At 33.2% G+C, this 19,550-nt stretch overlaps 1 protein-coding gene across 2 annotated transcripts in view; it reads right to left on the bottom strand.

Annotated features, from left to right (window-relative positions):
- Positions 1-3,123: 3,123 nt before the first annotated feature.
- Positions 3,124-19,550, bottom strand: part of LOC110426162 (cycloartenol synthase-like) — a 19,567-nt gene continuing 3,140 nt past the window's right edge. For both annotated transcript variants that reach the window (XM_021441302.1, XM_089785251.1), the window contains exons 3-18: positions 17,462-17,551; positions 16,964-17,158; positions 16,769-16,853; positions 15,009-15,175; positions 14,304-14,492; positions 13,955-14,068; positions 13,627-13,749; positions 13,428-13,550; positions 13,247-13,345; positions 12,187-12,243; positions 11,277-11,323; positions 11,036-11,179; positions 10,664-10,841; positions 9,042-9,122; positions 3,679-3,762; positions 3,124-3,237 (exon numbers count right to left, since the gene is read on the bottom strand). In XM_021441302.1, the coding sequence (XP_021296977.1) occupies positions 3,124-3,237; positions 3,679-3,762; positions 9,042-9,122; positions 10,664-10,841; positions 11,036-11,179; positions 11,277-11,323; positions 12,187-12,243; positions 13,247-13,345; positions 13,428-13,550; positions 13,627-13,749; positions 13,955-14,068; positions 14,304-14,492; positions 15,009-15,175; positions 16,769-16,853; positions 16,964-17,158; positions 17,462-17,551 (1,890 nt within the window). The remainder of the gene's footprint in view (positions 3,238-3,678; positions 3,763-9,041; positions 9,123-10,663; positions 10,842-11,035; positions 11,180-11,276; positions 11,324-12,186; positions 12,244-13,246; positions 13,346-13,427; positions 13,551-13,626; positions 13,750-13,954; positions 14,069-14,303; positions 14,493-15,008; positions 15,176-16,768; positions 16,854-16,963; positions 17,159-17,461; positions 17,552-19,550) is intronic.

Raw genomic sequence — 19,550 nt, 5'->3', positions numbered from 1 at the left:
AGTGATGCTAACTAGATCTCAGATTCAGATAGGACAAAATCTACAAGTGGTTATGTATTCACCTTTGATGGAGGTGCTATAACTTGGAAATCAACCAAACAAACAATAATTGCTAAATCTACAATGGAGTCAGAATTTGAAGCTTTAGAGTTGGCTAACCATGAGGTTGAGTGGTTAAGAAACCTCTTAGCTAATATTTTGTTGGGACTGAAACCAACACCTTCTGTGTCTATGCATTGTAATTGCCAAGTAGCAATAACCATTACAAAGAATAAAACTTTCAATGGTAAGAATAGACATATTCGTTTAAGACATGATGTAGTAAAGCAATTGCTTAAAGATGAAATTTTGTCCATTAATTATATAAAGTCAAAGTTGAATTTAAGCAATTCTCTAACTAAACCCTAAGAAGAAAATTGATTAATGATACATCGAGGGGAATGGGACTTAAGCCAATTGAGAAAATCAACAAATAATGGTCACTCAACCTCTGCGATTAGAGATCCCATGAATTAAGTTTATATGAGTAATAACAAGATTTTTGTTGATAAATTGATGCACTATTAAAAATCATTGTCCCTCCTATCGTGTGTAAATAGTGAAAGACTACAATGAATAAGTGGTTAAGTTAAATTTTAAATAAGTTCCATATCTTTTATGGGTAGTGTATTAAACTGCAGTATACACTTGACAAAATTACCTATATAAGTGTAAAGTGGGGCCACTTCTATGAGAATTGTGGCAAGTTCACTAAAGCATTTACAAATAACCAGACACATGCATGGCCTATTCATGCAAAATCGTGTTAAACAGCAAAAATTGTGGGAGTGTAATGTGATTGATGAAAATCATATCTCACATAAAGAATTTTTGGTTCATAGGAGTTACAAGCTTCACCAAAATTCTATGATTTATATTTCATTCTCTCTAGAGCTAGTTCGTAACTTAAAAAGTATCAATCATGATGCATTACACTCAAATGAAATTTGACCTAGTAAAAACTTCCTATGAAATGAAAGATTGGGGAATTGTTAGAAAAATAATGTATTTCATAAGATTTCAACATCCCACATTGCCAAGGTACAAGAGAGGTAAGTGTCTTATATATGAAAACTCATAATAGACTTGTTGTAAGTAAGAAAAGAAAGAGGTCTTGCATGCACACAAGATTGGACCAGGACTTGAGAAAATGCAAATTCCTGCTGCAAGCAAGTATATGCTTGGGCTAGGCTCAAGTATAATTTTTTACTTTGGTGTATAATTTTATTTTTCCTCACTAATAGTTCTCTCATTTCCTTTAAAACTTCTCTACATATTTTTTCTATTTTCCTTACTTTCTTGTTGGTTTTTTTTTCTTTAAAAAAATCTTTCAATTATTCCTACTATCCCTTACTAGTTTGACCAAATTAATTTATGCAAATTTCAATAATGAGTGGTGTACGTATAAACGAAAGCTATTTGATAGTTGAAACTTACATGAGTATATAATCTGCTGCCACCAATTCCACGATGGTTGAATATTATAAATTTATAGAAAGTGGGTTATGCAATGCCTATATTGTCATGGATGATAAATTCTTTAAAATAAGGAAAAAATTATTGCTTGCTTGCCAATAATATAATCAAGTATAGAAATGCTTAAGTCAAGTATAATCGGCTTTAAGCAAAACAGAACTCTTTTAAACCTAATGATGCCAATTTTTTGCTTGTTATGTTCCCCAATTTCAATTTCTAGCTGCTACACCTCCTCCAAGCCCAAGTCCTTCCTGAACTAATGTCACGCACAAACGATTCAATATAAAGAAATAGAGCATATCACATCTAATGACCAATCAATTCAACTTAGTGCCATAAATACGGTGCATCATGCTAAAAGGGCGATAACGATTGTCCATTTTCAGCCATCAAAGTTTGGTTTATCATCTAACGAAAGTGGAAACTAAAATTAATATTGGACATTGTCAACACCCCATTTTGTTTGTATTTCATTTGTTTTGTTTTTTTTATTTACTTTATTGTATTTTATTTAATTGTTAATGCCTAAATGATTTAAGCCTCTTTAAGCTCAAATTTTTTGATCTGCTTGGTTTCTTTGGGTCTTGTTCATATTAGGTTTGGTTCTAAAATTGAGCTATGGACCCAATCCAATCCCATTTTTCTTTCCTTTGGACTGGACTTAAATTCCATTCTCTTGTTTCTAGAGCCCATTAAACCCAATGAGCTTTTGCTTTTGTCATTATGAAATTTTATTATTATTATTATTACTGTGACTAAAATTTTAAATAAAAAACAAATTAGAATGAAAATCAAAAGTCAAAAAGCAAGTTTGTCGACTATTACAAGAACCACTTGCAGCCACCCGTTGCCTCTCTCCCTTGCACCGTGCAAAAAACACACATTTCGTTCTTTTGCATAAATGACTCAAAGATAGTGTATTTCACTATAAAAAGGAGCTTTCAGCGACAAAATCAATTCCATCGGCAATTATCAACAAATTACTAATTAGTTTTCAACAAGATTGTGTTACATGTACTATCAATGAGATTTATTAATGAAATTACCCGACGAAAAGAGTTTCATCGACAAATAATTGATTATTTATTGATTATTTATTGATGATCACCAATAGAATTTTTTGATAGATTTTTTGAAAGACTATTCAATCTGTAACCCATTTACATTACTAACGAAATTTCCCTTGAGAGTGTTCTTTTATAATTTTGTTGAGTTACTAATGAAATTTTCATCAATAATAGTCTTTTAGGACTTTTAAACTTACCAACAAAAATTTTGTTGATAACTTCGTCAATAAGCTCAAATAACTCCCCAATTTCACCTTAGCCGCTTTTCTCTCTTCTCTCTATTCTGTTACTAAAAATAATATAACTATGTGATATTTTCATCATCCACTTCAATACCACATGAACATAAAATGATAATTAATTAATTATTAATCATAAATACTTATTTAGTCTAAAATAAAAATATATGAGTTTAATTGAACACAGACAAAAAAAATAAAAAATTTTTTTTTTCTTAAATAAGTCTAAAGATTTTTTTGAGTGTTATGTCTTGTTAAGGAACTTATTTATTCCGATCATTTTTATCAATAGCGGTAAAATCTCAAGGGGCCCGCAACACTCGGCAGGTGTATTCTCCAAGTGCCCATATCGGGAAAATGTTTCGATATGCGGAGTAGCTAATCATACAGTTCTTATTGAAGACTCCCATGATCTCCTATGATAGGGAAATGTTAGAAAGCAATCAGAAAGTGCATGCACACATATGGTTTTGGAAATGAACTTCCAATATTATCACTCTTTGAACAAAGTGATATAAGTAAGCTATGCCACTGAAAGAACTTGTTGAAATGCAAGCTTCTTGATCAGGCTCTTCATGTTTGTTTGCTCAAACAGTACTGAAACACTAGATGCATTCTTTACTTACAAGTTTCTCCTTGTTATTCCATATAGCATGCAAAAACATTATTTACTGTCTGTTACTGAATCATTTTTTACTTGCAGACTATTGAACCGGGATGGACTTTAGTAATTTGCAAAGCACTGAAGAAACATAACTTGCTACTTCCACTTTTCTTAGACAGATATGATTAAATTATTGCTCCAGGCATGATTATCTTCTCTGACTATAATGTAAAAAAAGAAAGCCCATCTTTACCTCTTGAGGAAAGTCCCCATCCTCCATTTGAGAGTTAATTAATACCCTTGCAGCACGATGCAATGGTGTCGGATCTCTCTCAGCCTTTCATTGTGGAAGAGTTAGTAGTTACCACAGAATAATAAAATTATAAGTGAGGTTTGTATATTGAAACTGAAGCATTTATGAAGTCCTAAAAATATGTAAACCGAATAAACACATTGAACAAATACACTGAAGTACCACAGTAAACATTGTTATGCATCTTGAATTTTGCAGAACAATTTCAACATAAAGAGTGAGCATATAATATCAGAAGAAAGGAGACCTAGGCCTTATATGGTTTGAATATGGATGAGTATTAGGCCCTAGCAAATTTGAAAAATGAGGACCAAGTGCTAAGTGAACCTTCTCAGGCTATATTAAACATATTTATTTAGGCTCTCTTTGGTTTTTGCTTTCGCTATTTGTATTTTATTATTCGAGTTTAGCTTTCTCTAAATTTGCTACAAAGCAAAAGCAATGGTAAAAAGCCAAAAGCATCCTAAGAATGAATATATGGGGAAAATGTAACATCAATTTAAACATAATTGTTCAACAAAAAGTAAGATCATGCATTTTGGTGTTTATGAAAGTTAACTTCTCTATTTTAAATTATATTCTTTAGTTTGCACTTCTGAAAGTGAAAAAGGAACAAAGCAATAACCAAAGAAAACTTTAGTTTGCACATCCCCTGTTAGAATTTAGGTCGTGAATCCTCTTTATGCCTAGAACCTATTTTGCGAACATATTAGAATTGCCATTTTACAAACATACTACATAAGTGGTCGGTGTCATCTCAAAGCTAAAAGAGTAGCGCTGCGGTGCTCCCAAGGCAAAAATTCAATGTTGCGGTGCCAAGAAATCAAGGTTGTGGCACAGGAGAGGTAAAATTTAATGGAATTTTAAAAATTAGGTTATTTGGAGCCTATTTAGGTGACCTTTTTTAAAATTTTTAAAAAGAGGTAGCAAGCAATTATTCTAAAGATTTAGGGCCAAGAATAGAGCAAGAAAGCAAGAGAATTTGAGAGAGAATTAAGATTGCAAAGCTTCAATAATTAATTTCTCTCTACTTCTGTATTTTTTTTATTTTTTGACTTAGATTTACGGCTAAATTTCTTTAGATGTTATTTTTATTAGTTATTATAAGCTAAACTTTTTTTCTAGGATTGTGGTAGATTTCAACATATAGTTTGAATATTAGTTTCTCTTTTATTTATTATGAATGAGTGTAATTTTGGTATAAACATATAGTGAATTAATTAAGTTAGGTATTTGTATGAGTAACTTGATGAAAACTTGCCCATAGCTTTGGATTCTAGGTTAGTAAAATCACCCAAGAAAGATAAATAATAAGAAAAGTTAGCATTAGATGAAATGTTGAATGAATCCATAATACTAGGTCTTTAATATAATGCTTTTCTAAACTTATTTAGTCCATTAGTTTATTTTGTGTTGATTTTTAATTATTTTCAATTGGTTTTTCTTAATTTTAGGATTACTTAAATAAGAGTAATTTGTTTTATAATTTTGGTACTTAATGAAACTTTAAAAACAAATCTTCGTGGGAACGATACTTTACTTCATCACTATGTTACTTATTCGATACGTACACTAGCGTGTCCAAATTCGACAACAAGGTGCATGAGATCAAACTAGGTGAGATGATTATTGCTCAATACTTTACTAAATTAACTAGTTTATGGCAAGAACTCGACTATTACCAAGATTTCCAAGCAGAATGTTTTGAAGATGAAACAAAATTCCATAAAATTAGAGGAAAAGGAGTGCATATATGATTTTAAACTTATTCTCCATGTTTAACCAATGATAAAGTCTGTACAGTGGATGGATCTTTAACTTCTATATTTGGAACAGGTTCTATTAAATGAACTCCCACCTTTAATCTATTTTCAATCCTTCATGTTCATAGTTTTCCTATTAACTTTTTATCTGTTAGTTCAATTACAAAAACACTTGATTGCAAAATTGAATTCTTTTCTATTCATTGTGTTTTTTCAAGACTTGAAAACACGGAGAAAGATTGGCTTTGGTAGATTGCAAGATGGCTTGTATATATTAGAGGAAGGATGTAGTACCTTGATTCTTAGTATAACTCGAACCTTGATAAGAGAATCTATCGATGTTAACTAAGAAATAATCTAGTGGCATAAACGATTAGGACACCCATCTTTTTTGTTTTTAGAAAGATTATATCCTAGTTTGTTTAAACAATGCAAGTTGGATTTATTATTTTTTGATGCTTGTGACTTTCCTAAACACACCAAACATTCTTATCCTTCAATTAATAATAAGAGTTCAGTTTCTTTTATGACTATTCATTCTGATGTATAGGGTTTTTCTGTCCAATTAAAGATGATTTGTTACTTTTATCGATTGTTGTACTAGATTAACTTGGGTTTAATTGATGAAAGCAAAGAATGAGATTTTTTCTTGTTTTGAATTATTTCACAAAATGATTTGTACACAATTTGATGCCAAGATTAAGATTCTGAAAACTAACAATGGTACAAAATACATGAATGGTGTCTTTAGTGCATATCTAAATTCCAATAAGATATTGCACCGAACTAGTTGTGTCGATACTAGTGCACAAAATGGAGTGTCTGAAAGGAAGAATATATATTTAGTAGAAATGGCCCGATCTCTCATGTTTACTATGAATGTTCCAAAAGTTTGCTGGGTCGATGTTGTACTTTCAACCACATACCTTATTAACAAAATGTCTCTAGAAACACTTAATTTTAAGAGTCCTTTAGAAGTTCTACAAGGTAGTAACTCATATATTGTTCTTTCAAAAATTTTGAGGTGTGTGTTTTGTTCACAAGAGGAATGTTGGTAAGTTAGAACCTAGGGCCCTTAAATGTGTGTTTGTTAGCTACGCTACAACTGAAAAAAGGTATAAGTGTTATCATCTACCCTTAAGAAAGTATTTTGTGAGTATGGATGTTACCTTTAGGGAGTTTAAGCCTTACTTTTATACACCTCAATCACATTTTCAAGAAGAGAATAAGGAGGAAGAGGTGGAGGTGATAGTAACTGCCCTTATACCTATTTTAGTCAAAATCCTAGTGATGACAAGGAACAACCTAAAACAGGATGACTGGATAGGCTAGATTTGAAAACCTACACATGACAAGACAAGACAGATAAAGCCATCAAGCATGTAATACCTGATCAAGTGCCATCTCCGAGTTCAGCCCCTGAAAATACATGTGGTAAGTCTCATTTAACTTTTGATTGCCCTAATTCTAATCCCATAGCTAATGATCTTGATGTTTTTATTGTTATCAAAAAAGGAGTTAGAGCTTATACTAAACATCCTATTTCTAACTTTGTTTCCTATGATTCTTTGTCTCCTTCCAATAGAGCTTTTGTATTGTCTATTTCTTTTGTTTCTATTCCACAAGGTTGGCAAGAAGCATATCTCGATCTAAAATGGAAAGTGGCAATGGTTGAAGTGATAAAGGCTTTGGCAAAAAATGAGACTTAGAAACTTGTTACTTCCCCATTGGGAAAGCAAGTAGTTGGATCCAAATAGGTGTTTATAGTGAAACATAAGGCAGATGGTTCGGTCGAAAGGTACAAAGCTAAACTAGTGGTAAAGGGCTCCACCTAGACCTATGGGGTAGACTATCAAGAGACTTTTCTCCTGTTGCAAAAATGAATAATATCATAATCATGTTATCATGTGTAGTTAACTTTGATTGGGACCTAAAACAATTTGATGTCAAGAATGCCTTACTACATGGAGACTTGGAGGAAAAGGTGTATATGAAAATTCCTCAAGAATTTGATGATAAGAAGACTAAAGGGAAGGTTTGTAAATTAAAGAAGGCATATTATGGTTTAAAATAGTCACCTAGGACATGGTTTGATAGGTTCAATAAGACCATGATCTCATTTGGATATCATCAAAGCAATGTTGATAATACCTTGTTTATTAAACACTGTAGTGGTAATATCACATTACTTATTGTGTATAATGATGTATAGTTGTGAATAAGGGATGATAAAGAGGAAATTGCTCGACTCAGAAAACTTTTAGCTTAGGAGTTTAAGATTAAGGATTTGGGTAAGTTGCAATATTTCCTTAGAATAGAGGTTGCTAGATCAGATTAGGAGATCGTTATTTTTAAAAGGAAATATATTTTGGATCTCTTTGAAGAAACCAGCATGTAGGGATGTAAACCTGCAGACTCTCCAATTGAAGCTAATCACAAATTACAAGGAGTTAGTGAGTCAGTTGATTTAGGTCGATATCAAAGGTTGGTTGGGAGATTGATTTACCTCTCACACACTAGACCAAATATAACCTATGCCATAAGTTTGGTAAGTCAATAAATGCATGACCCTCAAGATTCTCATCAAGAGGTTGTTTTCAAGATTTTAAGATACCTAAAATCTACACCTGGAAAAAGATATTTCTTTTCTAAGCATAGTCAGTTAAAGATAAAAGCGTTTATAGATGTAGATTGGGCTAGATCTCTTGACAATAAGAGGTCAACATTTGGTGATTGCACATTTGTAGGTGAAAATTTAGTTACTTGGAGGAGCAAAAACAAAATATGGTAGCTCAACCAAGAACAGAAGCAAAATATAAAGCTATGGCATAAGGTGTTTGGGAATTGCTATGGCTGCAAAAAGTAATGGAAGAATTGCGATTGTCAGAAGGGAATTGTCTATCCTTGTTCTATGATAACAAGTCTGCTATTAGTATAGCTCACAATCCGGTTTAACATGATCAAACAAAACATATAGAGATTGAACAACATTTCACAAAAGAAAAAATAATAGATGGCTTTTTGAATGTTTCTTATGTGACCTCAAAAAACAACTAGTTGATGTGTTTACTTAAAGACTTAGCAATAGACAATTTCATACACTAGTTTGCAAGTTCGGCATATGTGACAGCTATCCACCAACTTGAGGGTGAGTGTTGACTAATGGAGGACTTTTAGGAATAATAATTATATTTTGAATTAATGTCTGATTATTAGGGCTTAATATTCTACTTTCTATATTTGTGATCACTTCCTGTTTTAGGGCCGTTTTAGAGTTAACGTGTATATACATATAGGCTGTTGTAAATAAGAATTTCATGAATGAGAATTAAAAACTCTCATCTTGGTTTTTGCCTCTCAACAAAATTATATAAATAAATAAAATATAAAAGCATAATATGGTATAACAAATGAGAAGAGTAAAAAAAAAAAAACCCTTTCTATCTCCTCTTTAAACAAAAAATAGACATTTAAGAGTTGATACATTTAGGAATTCTAATTAGCAAGCAAAAACTTTTAGAATAATTTATGCATATGTACCTGGCCTGCTTCTATAAGGGCCAGCAAAGCCCAACTGGTATTAACAATGTGTCGCCGAGCACCCTCAAGATTTGTATAAACCTATTGGAAAAGAAGAGAACTGAATGGTTCAGACACAAGAAGCAAGCAGAGTAAAACCATGAGCTGTAGCAATAAATAGTTAAATATTCCCCTCTTATGAGTATGTAATTTAGGAATCCGAATTTCTATATTGATGGTTCTCAATCAGACCGTTTCCATTGAATGCAAAAGGAGAGCGCCAGCCAGTGGAACTCAAAACAATCCATCAAGTCATCAACAACTACGATAAAGCAATTAGAATTCTCCATTCAATGAACAACGCTCTTCAAGAAACAAAATGTTGAAAAAATATTCAAACAAAAGCTATTACAAGCTCAATATAATGAAAAGAAAACTTCTTCTTATTATCAACGTACTTTTTTCTTATTTAGCATGCAGTACTCATCAACACTCTCATCAGAGGCTTACTGCAATGTTATCAGACTACTGGTTTTGATTTTGTAAAAATCTCTCTCGGGAAATTCAGACAAATTATCAACTTTTGAAAGATTGTTGACACTTTAGACAATTAGACGCCAGAAGTCATAGTTGGTGTCCATTTTATGTGAAAAGGGGTGTTTGTTCATAGTCAAAATGGACGATGAATATAAGAATTGGCTATAATGTTATCATTCAATGAGTTGCACCAAGTTACAATTACGTATGTTTTTCTTAAGTTTATATATAGTTATATTATATGAAAAGAATAGTCGATGAATTACATAGAATGTTTAGGAGGACAGCAATTCAAACTCAATTGATGAATTTGCACGACCAGTGATCTCCATATCCTCACAACATAAATTAGTTGGTTCTCTCGTGAACTTGGTCAGAGAGAAGCAGAATGCATCTCATCCCAAGTTAATTACCTGTGCTTCATGTACTTTACACCTACTTAAATGTGGAGCAACTTGTGTGCTGTAATTGTTAAAGAAGCAAACAATCGGGGGCAAACAGCCTGTTACATAACTTTAGATATAAATGCTATGGTTTTATGAATGGGTCTTTCTTTTTATTATAGAAATTTTAAAAAAAAAGATAAACACATTTATAAGGATAAAAAACTTTTAATTTCATATACTTCTCATACAAAATTGTCCATTTAAATTATTTAATGACAAAAAATGATCATATTATGCAGGTAAAACAACATTGTTTATGTATCAAACTATTCAACTTAATTTTGTACAAATTAATCCAGATAGTAACATCAGTTACTAGATATGAAAATATTGAAAACTTGAAATTTTCTGAAAACCACAAACAAAATAAGCAAAACAAATCTTTGACCATTCAACGTGCTTTGCTAACAAAGTTTGGTTTAATTTGTTTTAAGATTCAAGCATGTGGGACCTTTTTTTTTGCTCTTTTTTTCTATATGCGTATGATATATAAATATATGTAATGTATGGATGGATGTATGTATGTATATTAAACCAAATTTCACATAAGCATAATTAGCAAGCTCGTAAAGAGACATTTATTCCAGGAGGGATTCAATAAAGTCAGTCATGTTTATCAAAGGATATAGAAATGAAATTTCGGAAAGGACTGATCAAAACCTTGTTCTGACATGACGAGTAACTCTCCCCCCAACCACCTGTTGCAAGCTCTTTGGACAACAGAAAATCACGTGCTTTACGAATGTTAGAGCTATTATTGTATGTTCTACCAGCAGCAGATAGCCCCTTTATTCCAAACCATCCACCGTAAGTGAAGCAAACTCCCCAGGATCCATACCTATCAAAACCTACATTAGTTGGTATAAATAATTTCAAAGTGACAGCTCCAAGTCAGTGCTTCAGAAATAATATACTAAGTAGGCAATGTTGGAGAAATTATAAAAATAGCAGAAATGGTAATTACAGATATAGACAAATAATATAAACCAAACATGTATAAGATATAGATTTTGGACTAATATATAAACAAACCAGGAGCCATCTGCAGCCTGTTTCTTTTCGATAAACTCCACAGCTCTACCAATACAATTTTCAATTTCTTCCATCCTATGCTCAGGAAACAATTTCTTGAATGAGATTAGTGCCTGAATTGCTGATGAGGTACATTCAACATATCTACATTGCCACTCCGTAAGCATCAAATCAGAATGCCATTCCATTGTTTAATTATAGATTGTCTAAAAACAGAAAATGAAGTATGCTAGGAGCTTACGGGTAATCGATAACTATGTCACCAAAAGTTTCAGCAGGATTGAGTACCTGAAAGCAGGGAAAGCAATGAAACAATGAAACAATGAAATCATACTCACTGCATTGCAAGAAAATAATGCAAAATCATTTGACAATCATAAGTGTTAGATTTGTTTTGATGGCAATTAATAATAGTAAAGCAAACACGTGTTAGCACTAAACCAAGGACAAACCGTATATTGCAGTTACATTAACTCAATCCTTCCTAAACTGTGAATTCATTTCAAGAAGCATTGTTTTACTCTAACTTCATTTTTTCCCCGGTTCCAATAAATTATAGAGAGCACTACATATTTTGTTCTCTTTTTTTTTTTTAAGAAAAAAAATTATAGTAAATCAGCTATTCAATTTTTTGCAATATTTTCAGTTCAAGAGTTGTGAGACATTTGGTATTCCCCCGTACATGTGAAGTCTTCAATGTCATTGATTTTTATTCTATACAATTTGGTATTTGGTATCCTCTAGTAACCTTGGTACAAAATTTCAATGTCAAGTATTTTCTGTCTTTTACTTTTATTTCTTGGGGCCATATAACTGACCAAAACTGTTTCAAATACGTTAATTCTTACTGTTTTTCAGCTGCAGATCAACATGAGTGTCATCAATGCCACGCTTAATGACTATGGCTAACAAAAATTCAGTCAAAGAAAAGCCCCTTCATTTCTTTACTTATTTTTTTGGGTAGTTGAGGCTATTATTTGTTTTAAGTATAAGAAACCATGGTGAAAAGCATATTTTCACTTTTTTTTGTTAATATATGTGTGTGCATGTCCACATGCGTGTCTTTGTGTGCTTGTGTTCTGTACGTGTTTTGTGTGTGCTTGATATGAACAGGGGAAAGCATAAAGGCCATTTACATGTCAACTTCTTACCTCCAACCACTGATAGGATCTTGTCAATTCAAAAGTTGAAAAGCCACCATCAACATTCTGCAGTGATCCCAAATGTAGTCAAATTTTAGGGAATTTATAGAGTATAACCAGAATTCAGAAATATCCCATCAAACTTTGACACAAAGTGAGTTGGTCATGGAGATCACTGCAAGTTACTGGTATGTATGTACTACGCAATACTGAAACTAAAATGGGATGCATATCGTACTCTTTTTTTTTTTTTGAATTTGTTTCAGAAACTGATTCAGGCAATAAGCAGTTTATTATCATGAAAGATCAAAAGTATTATCTATATGTTTGAAACCAAGTTTATAACTCTCTACCATATTCTATCATAGTTTTGTCTGTACATAGTTGGCCAAGACTATTCAAGCTTTTTTTTCCTTTTAAGTCATGATTGGGTTACATAATGGGAGATGATATCTCCCAGCCCTTTACCTACCCCAACTCTGGTGCCTAAACCCAAACTGAGGACCTCAATCTTCCTTAAGCGGAAAAGCCGACATCAGGTTACAATGACATTGATGACTTTTTAAGTCACCCACAGAGCTAACAAAGGAATAAGAGAAGGCTCCAAGTAAAAGGAATAGACCCTGTTAGCAAGCACTGCAAGTCTTCTTGGTCAATAGTTTTTATGAGAAAATGACAAAGAATATGGAGGTGCAAGGCATGAGACTTAGCTTGTCTCAAGATTAGTCCACTAGAAACCCAAAAGATCCATAAATATTATTACTTACAACTAGGTGGCCAACTGGATAGAAGCTACTGAAATGAACATTTAAATACCACAAATCAGCCCCACCTTATACAAATAACTTTCTGATAGCCCTGGCAGGGGAAAATTAAGAGAATCAAACTCTCCTGTTCTGCCTAATTCTGGAAAACCATAAATCATTATATCTGTAATCACTATGTCAAACGTTTTTGCAAGTTTCCTCCTTTTGTAGCGCCAATATTCACCAATTATTAATTTTCTATACCCATCAGTTCACTTCTTGGAGAAATTCAAACACTAATACCAGTGTAACACCCCACATACCTGTAAGGAAAGGATAGCATTAACAGCATCATATAACCGCATTATATGTAAAGGTTCCCCAACAGATTCTGAAGGTAGCGTTGATAACAACAGCACAGCCTGTACAAGGAAATTGATATTACTCAAACCTAAAATACATTTCAGAGTTGGAAGTCCACTTTAGGTTGTTCACTATTTGGACCTTCAATCCCTCTGCTGTGCAGTCTGAGACGGCCCATCCATGATCTACCGTTGAGAGTGGCCAAGCACCTTTTGAAATATGACGGTACCAGAAATTTAGGTCTCCAGGACAATCCTCTAAAATCTGACAGCACAGGAAAACTAATCAAGTTGAGGACATAATGAGAGACTATAAAATTCTGATTTCTAAAAATAAAAACCTGGGAATATTTTATGAAATCATGTGCTTTTCTTAAAATTGGACCATATTCATCAGCAAGACCAGTGGAAATGATAGCTTGAACAGCGAAAGCAGTATCCCATAATTGAGTTCCATTATTACCCTGCAATGAAATTATTAAAAGAAATCAAGTTATCTTAGCATCACAGTATGATTTTCCTGTATTTCTTTCCCTGGCATAGTTCACTACTAAAATAGTGAACTAAGGCAAGATATTACCATATTAGAACTGCAATAAGACGAGAAAGTTACTGGATGAGGAGAAAGATTAAAATTTAAGAATCAGAAGGGTCAATATTGTTCAGGACCTGCATCTTCATACCATCTTCAGCTATCCACAGACAATCTAAGATCCTAGGAAGATGCAGTTTGAATGACTCTGAATATGGATCTTCCACCCAACAGCAAAGCATATTCAAGACCTGCAGATTAGAGTTATAGGAAATCAGAAACTCCATGGAGTGAAAGGTTGGATACGGTTCATGGCCCTCTGAGCATCACTCCAGAATCTTACCACTAAAGAAGCAGCCTATTATTAGCCAAGTGAGATGAATATCTAAAATTTCCCTCCCCTTCATTGATTGCAATTAGGTGAAAAAAGTGTGCTCTCTTCCACATCAAAATCTTGGGATCATTGCAACCATTCTACAAACATACCTTGTTTACAGACCCTAAGCATATATACCGAGTATTCTCATCTTCATAGTGTATGTGCTGCATGACAGTACGCAAAGCCTTCTCCCTCAAGATTTTACAAGGCCACCATGTAAAAATAGGCTCATATAAATAGTGGAGAGATGCCCAAAGAATATCCTGAACCAGCGGATGTGGATAGTATAGATCTTCCTAAAAGGATTTGGAAAAGAAAAAAGGAAGAAGAAATAAAGTGCCAATCATAAAATCAGAAGACATGATGTAACATGAAAAAAGCTGTTATGCTGAACTTAAATAAAATTAAACAAAAAAAAAAACCCCATAATCTAGGCACATCTTACTAGTAATCTCTAATTTGACAATGAAATGCATATGCAAATATAATTTTATCCTATTTTCTTAAATATTTCAGGCAAATCCTATCTAATCTCTCTGTATTGGCATGAAAAATTTTCTGCTACATATGATTTCAATTAAAAATGCATTGCTGTCAACTGCCTTGCATATGCTATTAGCAACTTGGGAATGAACAACTGACGTAATAAAGTAACGAAGCATTCAACCAAAGAATGTTTTAAAAATGATTTGAAACATCAAAACTTTAGAAAAGCAAAGGATTAACCACATGAAATAACATAAAAGCAGTATCATTGCAAAAATTTGCTCTGGAAAGCGTAGATCTTTGCAAGAGGCAGCCGTTTAACCTACCTTGGCACATGTCTTGCGAGCTCTATGCCAATCTACTTCGTGGTAAGGAACAGCATAGAGCTCTTTTCTCAATGATAGAATTATGGGCGTGATAGGACCCACAAACCTCTTCCCGTACAAATAAGACATTGGCAAATACGCCATTCGACAGTGACACCACATCCTTCCTAGAGAAATATAAGAAATCATTGTCAAGAGTAATAGCAAGTAAAACCTTTGCAAGAGGCAGAACCTGTAAAGGGTGCCAATTTTCTAACTAATTTTTGTCAGAACTGGGTCAATGAAGTTAAAGTGAAACAGAAGCAAATGGAAAACATCAAAATATTTGCGATTTATGCACAAACCCACCAAGGACCAAGACTAAAAAAAAGAGTTATCGCTATAAGAAAGCCTTGAAAGTTGAAACTGGCTGGAAAATAGGAAACAAGATCCCCCCCCCCCCCCCCCCAGAACATGAATGGTCTTGTCTAAAATTAAAACGAAAAAAAGATGATGATGGATGACTAAAACAAACAACTTTATTCCTCTACTCTATCATTAACTCCAGCACTGGGGAGGCTACTCTTCTACCTGAAACTTCACTCAATCAATCTAGATTCCAAACTTTACATTCGTGGGAAATCAAGTACCTGAACCAATTTAAAAAATGCAACCAATTCCAATCTGCTACTGAATTAGCTAAGAAGCGGAACGAACATCTCAGGCCCCTAGGCCATACCATTTTGCAAGCCATAACCCAATAAAAGAAAGAACAGACAGCTGCTCCTCTTTCTCCTCCTTGATTTAGTAAAAGTCAAAAGTAATTTTATAAAGAACAAACATCAAAATTTTTCATTATCAAGCTCTTATTTATTCAAAGCAACAAAGAAAGCAACTTGGTTCACAGCTACTTCATGGAGAAAAGCACTCATGCAGTGATGCGATGAAGACAGTTTGTTCCTTTCTTTGCCATTTCCTTCCTCCACATTTCCAATAGCTTCCCCTAAAATTACAAAAGATTTTGCCTTGAATCCTTCACTTGATTTTCCCAAAGGCCAAGGATTCAAGGACTCAACAACGGCCTATCTTGACCACCATCATAGTTGCTGAAGCTTATTAAATCATTTACAATCAATCAAGTATCTCTCGCTCTCTTCAAAACACTAGAAAAAGAGGGAGACTCTTTTATCTTCATTTGTTTGGACTTCTTTTTGTTCCCCTCTTTGACTTGGCTGAACATCAGTTCGGCTTTAAGGATTGGGTTTCGACATATTATTTCCAAGCCAAGGCAACTAGCATATCTACATGGCACCAACTCAGCAAACTGGAGATGCTGACATCTGCAAGTGTTGTATGCCATTAGCCCTTGCCAAAGCAATTCAGCCTTGATTGCACATTTTTTAATGGTTTAGTTACCCATTTCCTAAAATAGAAAGGAAAAACGAGACGGAGAAGGTTCAACAAAGGAAAGTTCAAGCGAACAAATAAACTTGCTACTTAAATAATAACTGTCCTTTGTCATATAAGCTGTATTTTAGCATATCAAAGGAATCCTAGCTGGTTGTTATCTAATCACGAAAGATAGTGCCATAACTCGTATGTTTCAGCTTTCACACATTTGATGTTAGTAACATCTGCTGCATTATCCAATGGGGACCTTACATCTTATGATAGAATAGACAAAGGAGATTCTGCTCCATCTAAAGAACCAGAGTGACACTAACAATTCACCTAGCTTTATGCAGAATTAAAAAGATCACAATAAAAAACTAATTAGAAACCTGGATGAATTGGAAGAAAGTAAGGACACAGCCATACTTCCGGCGGCAGTGGATTATTCCCTGACCATTCATATGCACCAAGTACCTATCAGGATAAAATATCAATAAAAGGTTAGCAAAGGTTTTCGAAGTTTTACCTCTTTACTATAAATAAATAAATAAATAAATAAACAAATGAAAAACTAATATTTGTACCGAAAGCCACATTTTTCCCCATGACGCAATTGCAGTTGCACTACCATGTTCTAAAATCCACTCACGTGCCTTCTCAACTGTCCCTTGTCCCACTTCAGCCCCTTCACCAAGCAGTCTCAAGGTGACATAATTTAAAACAGTACCAAACATAGTGCTTGGGCCTTCAATATGTAGACCCCAACCACCATCTTCGTTCTGCAAGAAAACAAGAAGGCTTATAGCATGGCAATTTTCTTCATTTGTTTATCGATAATGACGATGCCAACTGGCAGCGAGTAGTTGGGAAAAGGCCCTTGGCTTAAGTGGTTCAGTTTTCCTTTGATCCAAATAGCACTCTGCTTGGTTATTACATGCCCAACTAATGCGAGAAATTATTCCAAAGCACCAACAGAAAAAAATAATGATATAATTATGTCATTATGAGTACATGTTATACTATACACTCAACATATAGAATTGATGGAAATTTAAAAACACACAAAATGCACATCTACTTGCCTGATGGTTGTATAGATATCTGCACATCTCATATTGATGCTCCTTTGATAGGATGGCATTTAAGGTTCCCGTCACATATAAAGTAATGACCTGTTGCATTTTATAAACGAAAATTAAATTACATGTCATCCAATCACTAGTTGCTGAAAAATGCAATACTGTCGATGTAACCAACAAGCCATAGAGAATGCATATATTCTGGAATCTAAGACTAACAAACGCAAAGTTAGGGACAAAATAAAGGCTTCCTTCTTCCATTACATTCTGACAATTGTCAAAGGATTCTAAAATAGAAGCAATTTTAATTTCATCAGTGCATTAAGCCAGAAAAAACACTATTGGTACATACCTTTGAGTCAGTTGGATTGGTCAAGAAAAATATATTATCATTTAATGTATACTTAATCGCATAATTATATGTGGTATAAGTTTTCTTTCATGTTAGTGCAATAATAAGGAGTTATTAAGTACTAATTGGATGAAGCCCATGAAATATAAAAACCTCGCAAGAAAATTGTAAAGTTATTACAGTTATGAGATCATTATGCATTAAAGACATGTTCCTAAAATTGTTCATGGTCATTGTATTGTCAAAACCAGACATTGACAATACTTAAAGACTAGTACATGTTAAGCCTCCTTACTTGGAAAGTAAGCAATCAATCTTATAGATTTAAGTAAATGGGATACTTGAGGATAATATATAAGTGCTTGTTAAAGAACAAGTTCACTAAACATGACTTGTTATGAGAACTTCATTTGGTATTTCCCTCAAATGTCTACGAAAAATATTCTCATGTGATAATCGTGCAACTAGTCCTCAGACTTGAGACATCAAGTCATCTTGTACAGGGAATGACATACTTTAATTTCACTTTTATGGGTTGAGAAGCAACCAAATGCCTAAATAGGGTGTTTTTAAGTATGCCATGAAGCATGCGAAGTGAATGAGTAGTCTAGAGAGGATTCATCACTCCAAGTGATATGAGAGGATATATCTCACTTGTTGTCAATTCTTGATTAATTTGTATAAAGTCTTTGGCCAAAGCATGATGAATTTGAAAAAAGTTAGTTTTCTAAATTCATAAGGTTAATCATAAATTATAAGAACTAATATGGAATGTCATAAGAAGACAGCGAGCCATGCTTAATGACATATCCAAAATATTTGATGAAATGACTGTATTGCATTGAAAGGCTTATTACTGAAGAGCTTTATCAAATTCTTTAATTGACTCTATAACATTTGGGTGGTCATGATGTATTGCTAGATGCTGCTTATGATCTATAAATATAAATCAATTATCAAATTAATATTTGATTAGGATTTATACTTATTGCCTACATGTTAGAAGCCTAATGGGTCACACACATTAAGTGACATAATTGGAATTAAATAAGAATAATTAATTAAGTTAGACTTAATTGAAAAAGACCAAAATAAAGTGAGAAATTAATTAAATTCTCAAAGATTTAATTAAATTAAAATACAATTATTGTATTTTAGGGTTACAACTTAGTTTGACTATATAAATATGTTATGTTAGCAAACTAAAACTATCAGCCTCCAACGACATCTTAATCGTTTCATAACATAAGAAAAAAAATAGTTTTTTTTGTCTGACAAAAATAAGATTCGACAAGAATTTTTAGTCTTTTTGTTTTACAAATAAAACTTGCCAGTACAAGCAAAAGTCCTACCTTGAAAAAGATCTTATTCAGTCACTGTGTGGATTACTATTAAAGGCCAAACACTTGGGTGGCTGAAGATTTGACAAATCTTAAAGGTGAAGAAACAAAGATTTTGGATTTAATTGGCTCTTGATTACGATATCTAGAGTAAGGTATGTAACTCCTAAACTTATGAGTGCTCATAATTAATTTGAAAGTTACATGAAAAACAAAATTATTGATTTTGTAGGATTCAGCTACTTCTTTGATTAAATGCTAGTTTATTTTTTCGATGTGTTATATTTTAATTTCTTGACTATTTTCTAATTTAAGCATGAGGTCGAATCCCAGCAGTGGTATCAAAACCTTCGTTCGATGTTTTCCTGTAATATGCATGCTTGATTCTTGGTGATAATCA

The sequence above is a fragment of the Theobroma umbraticum genome, unplaced genomic scaffold, assembly GCF_002168275.2.
Source record: "Theobroma umbraticum cultivar Fairchild unplaced genomic scaffold, ASM216827v3 scaffold_55.0, whole genome shotgun sequence".
Classification (NCBI taxonomy): Eukaryota; Viridiplantae; Streptophyta; class Magnoliopsida; order Malvales; family Malvaceae; genus Theobroma; species Theobroma umbraticum.
The sequence above is the reverse complement of the archived record's forward strand: the minus strand, read 5'-3'. Positions and strand labels throughout refer to the sequence as shown.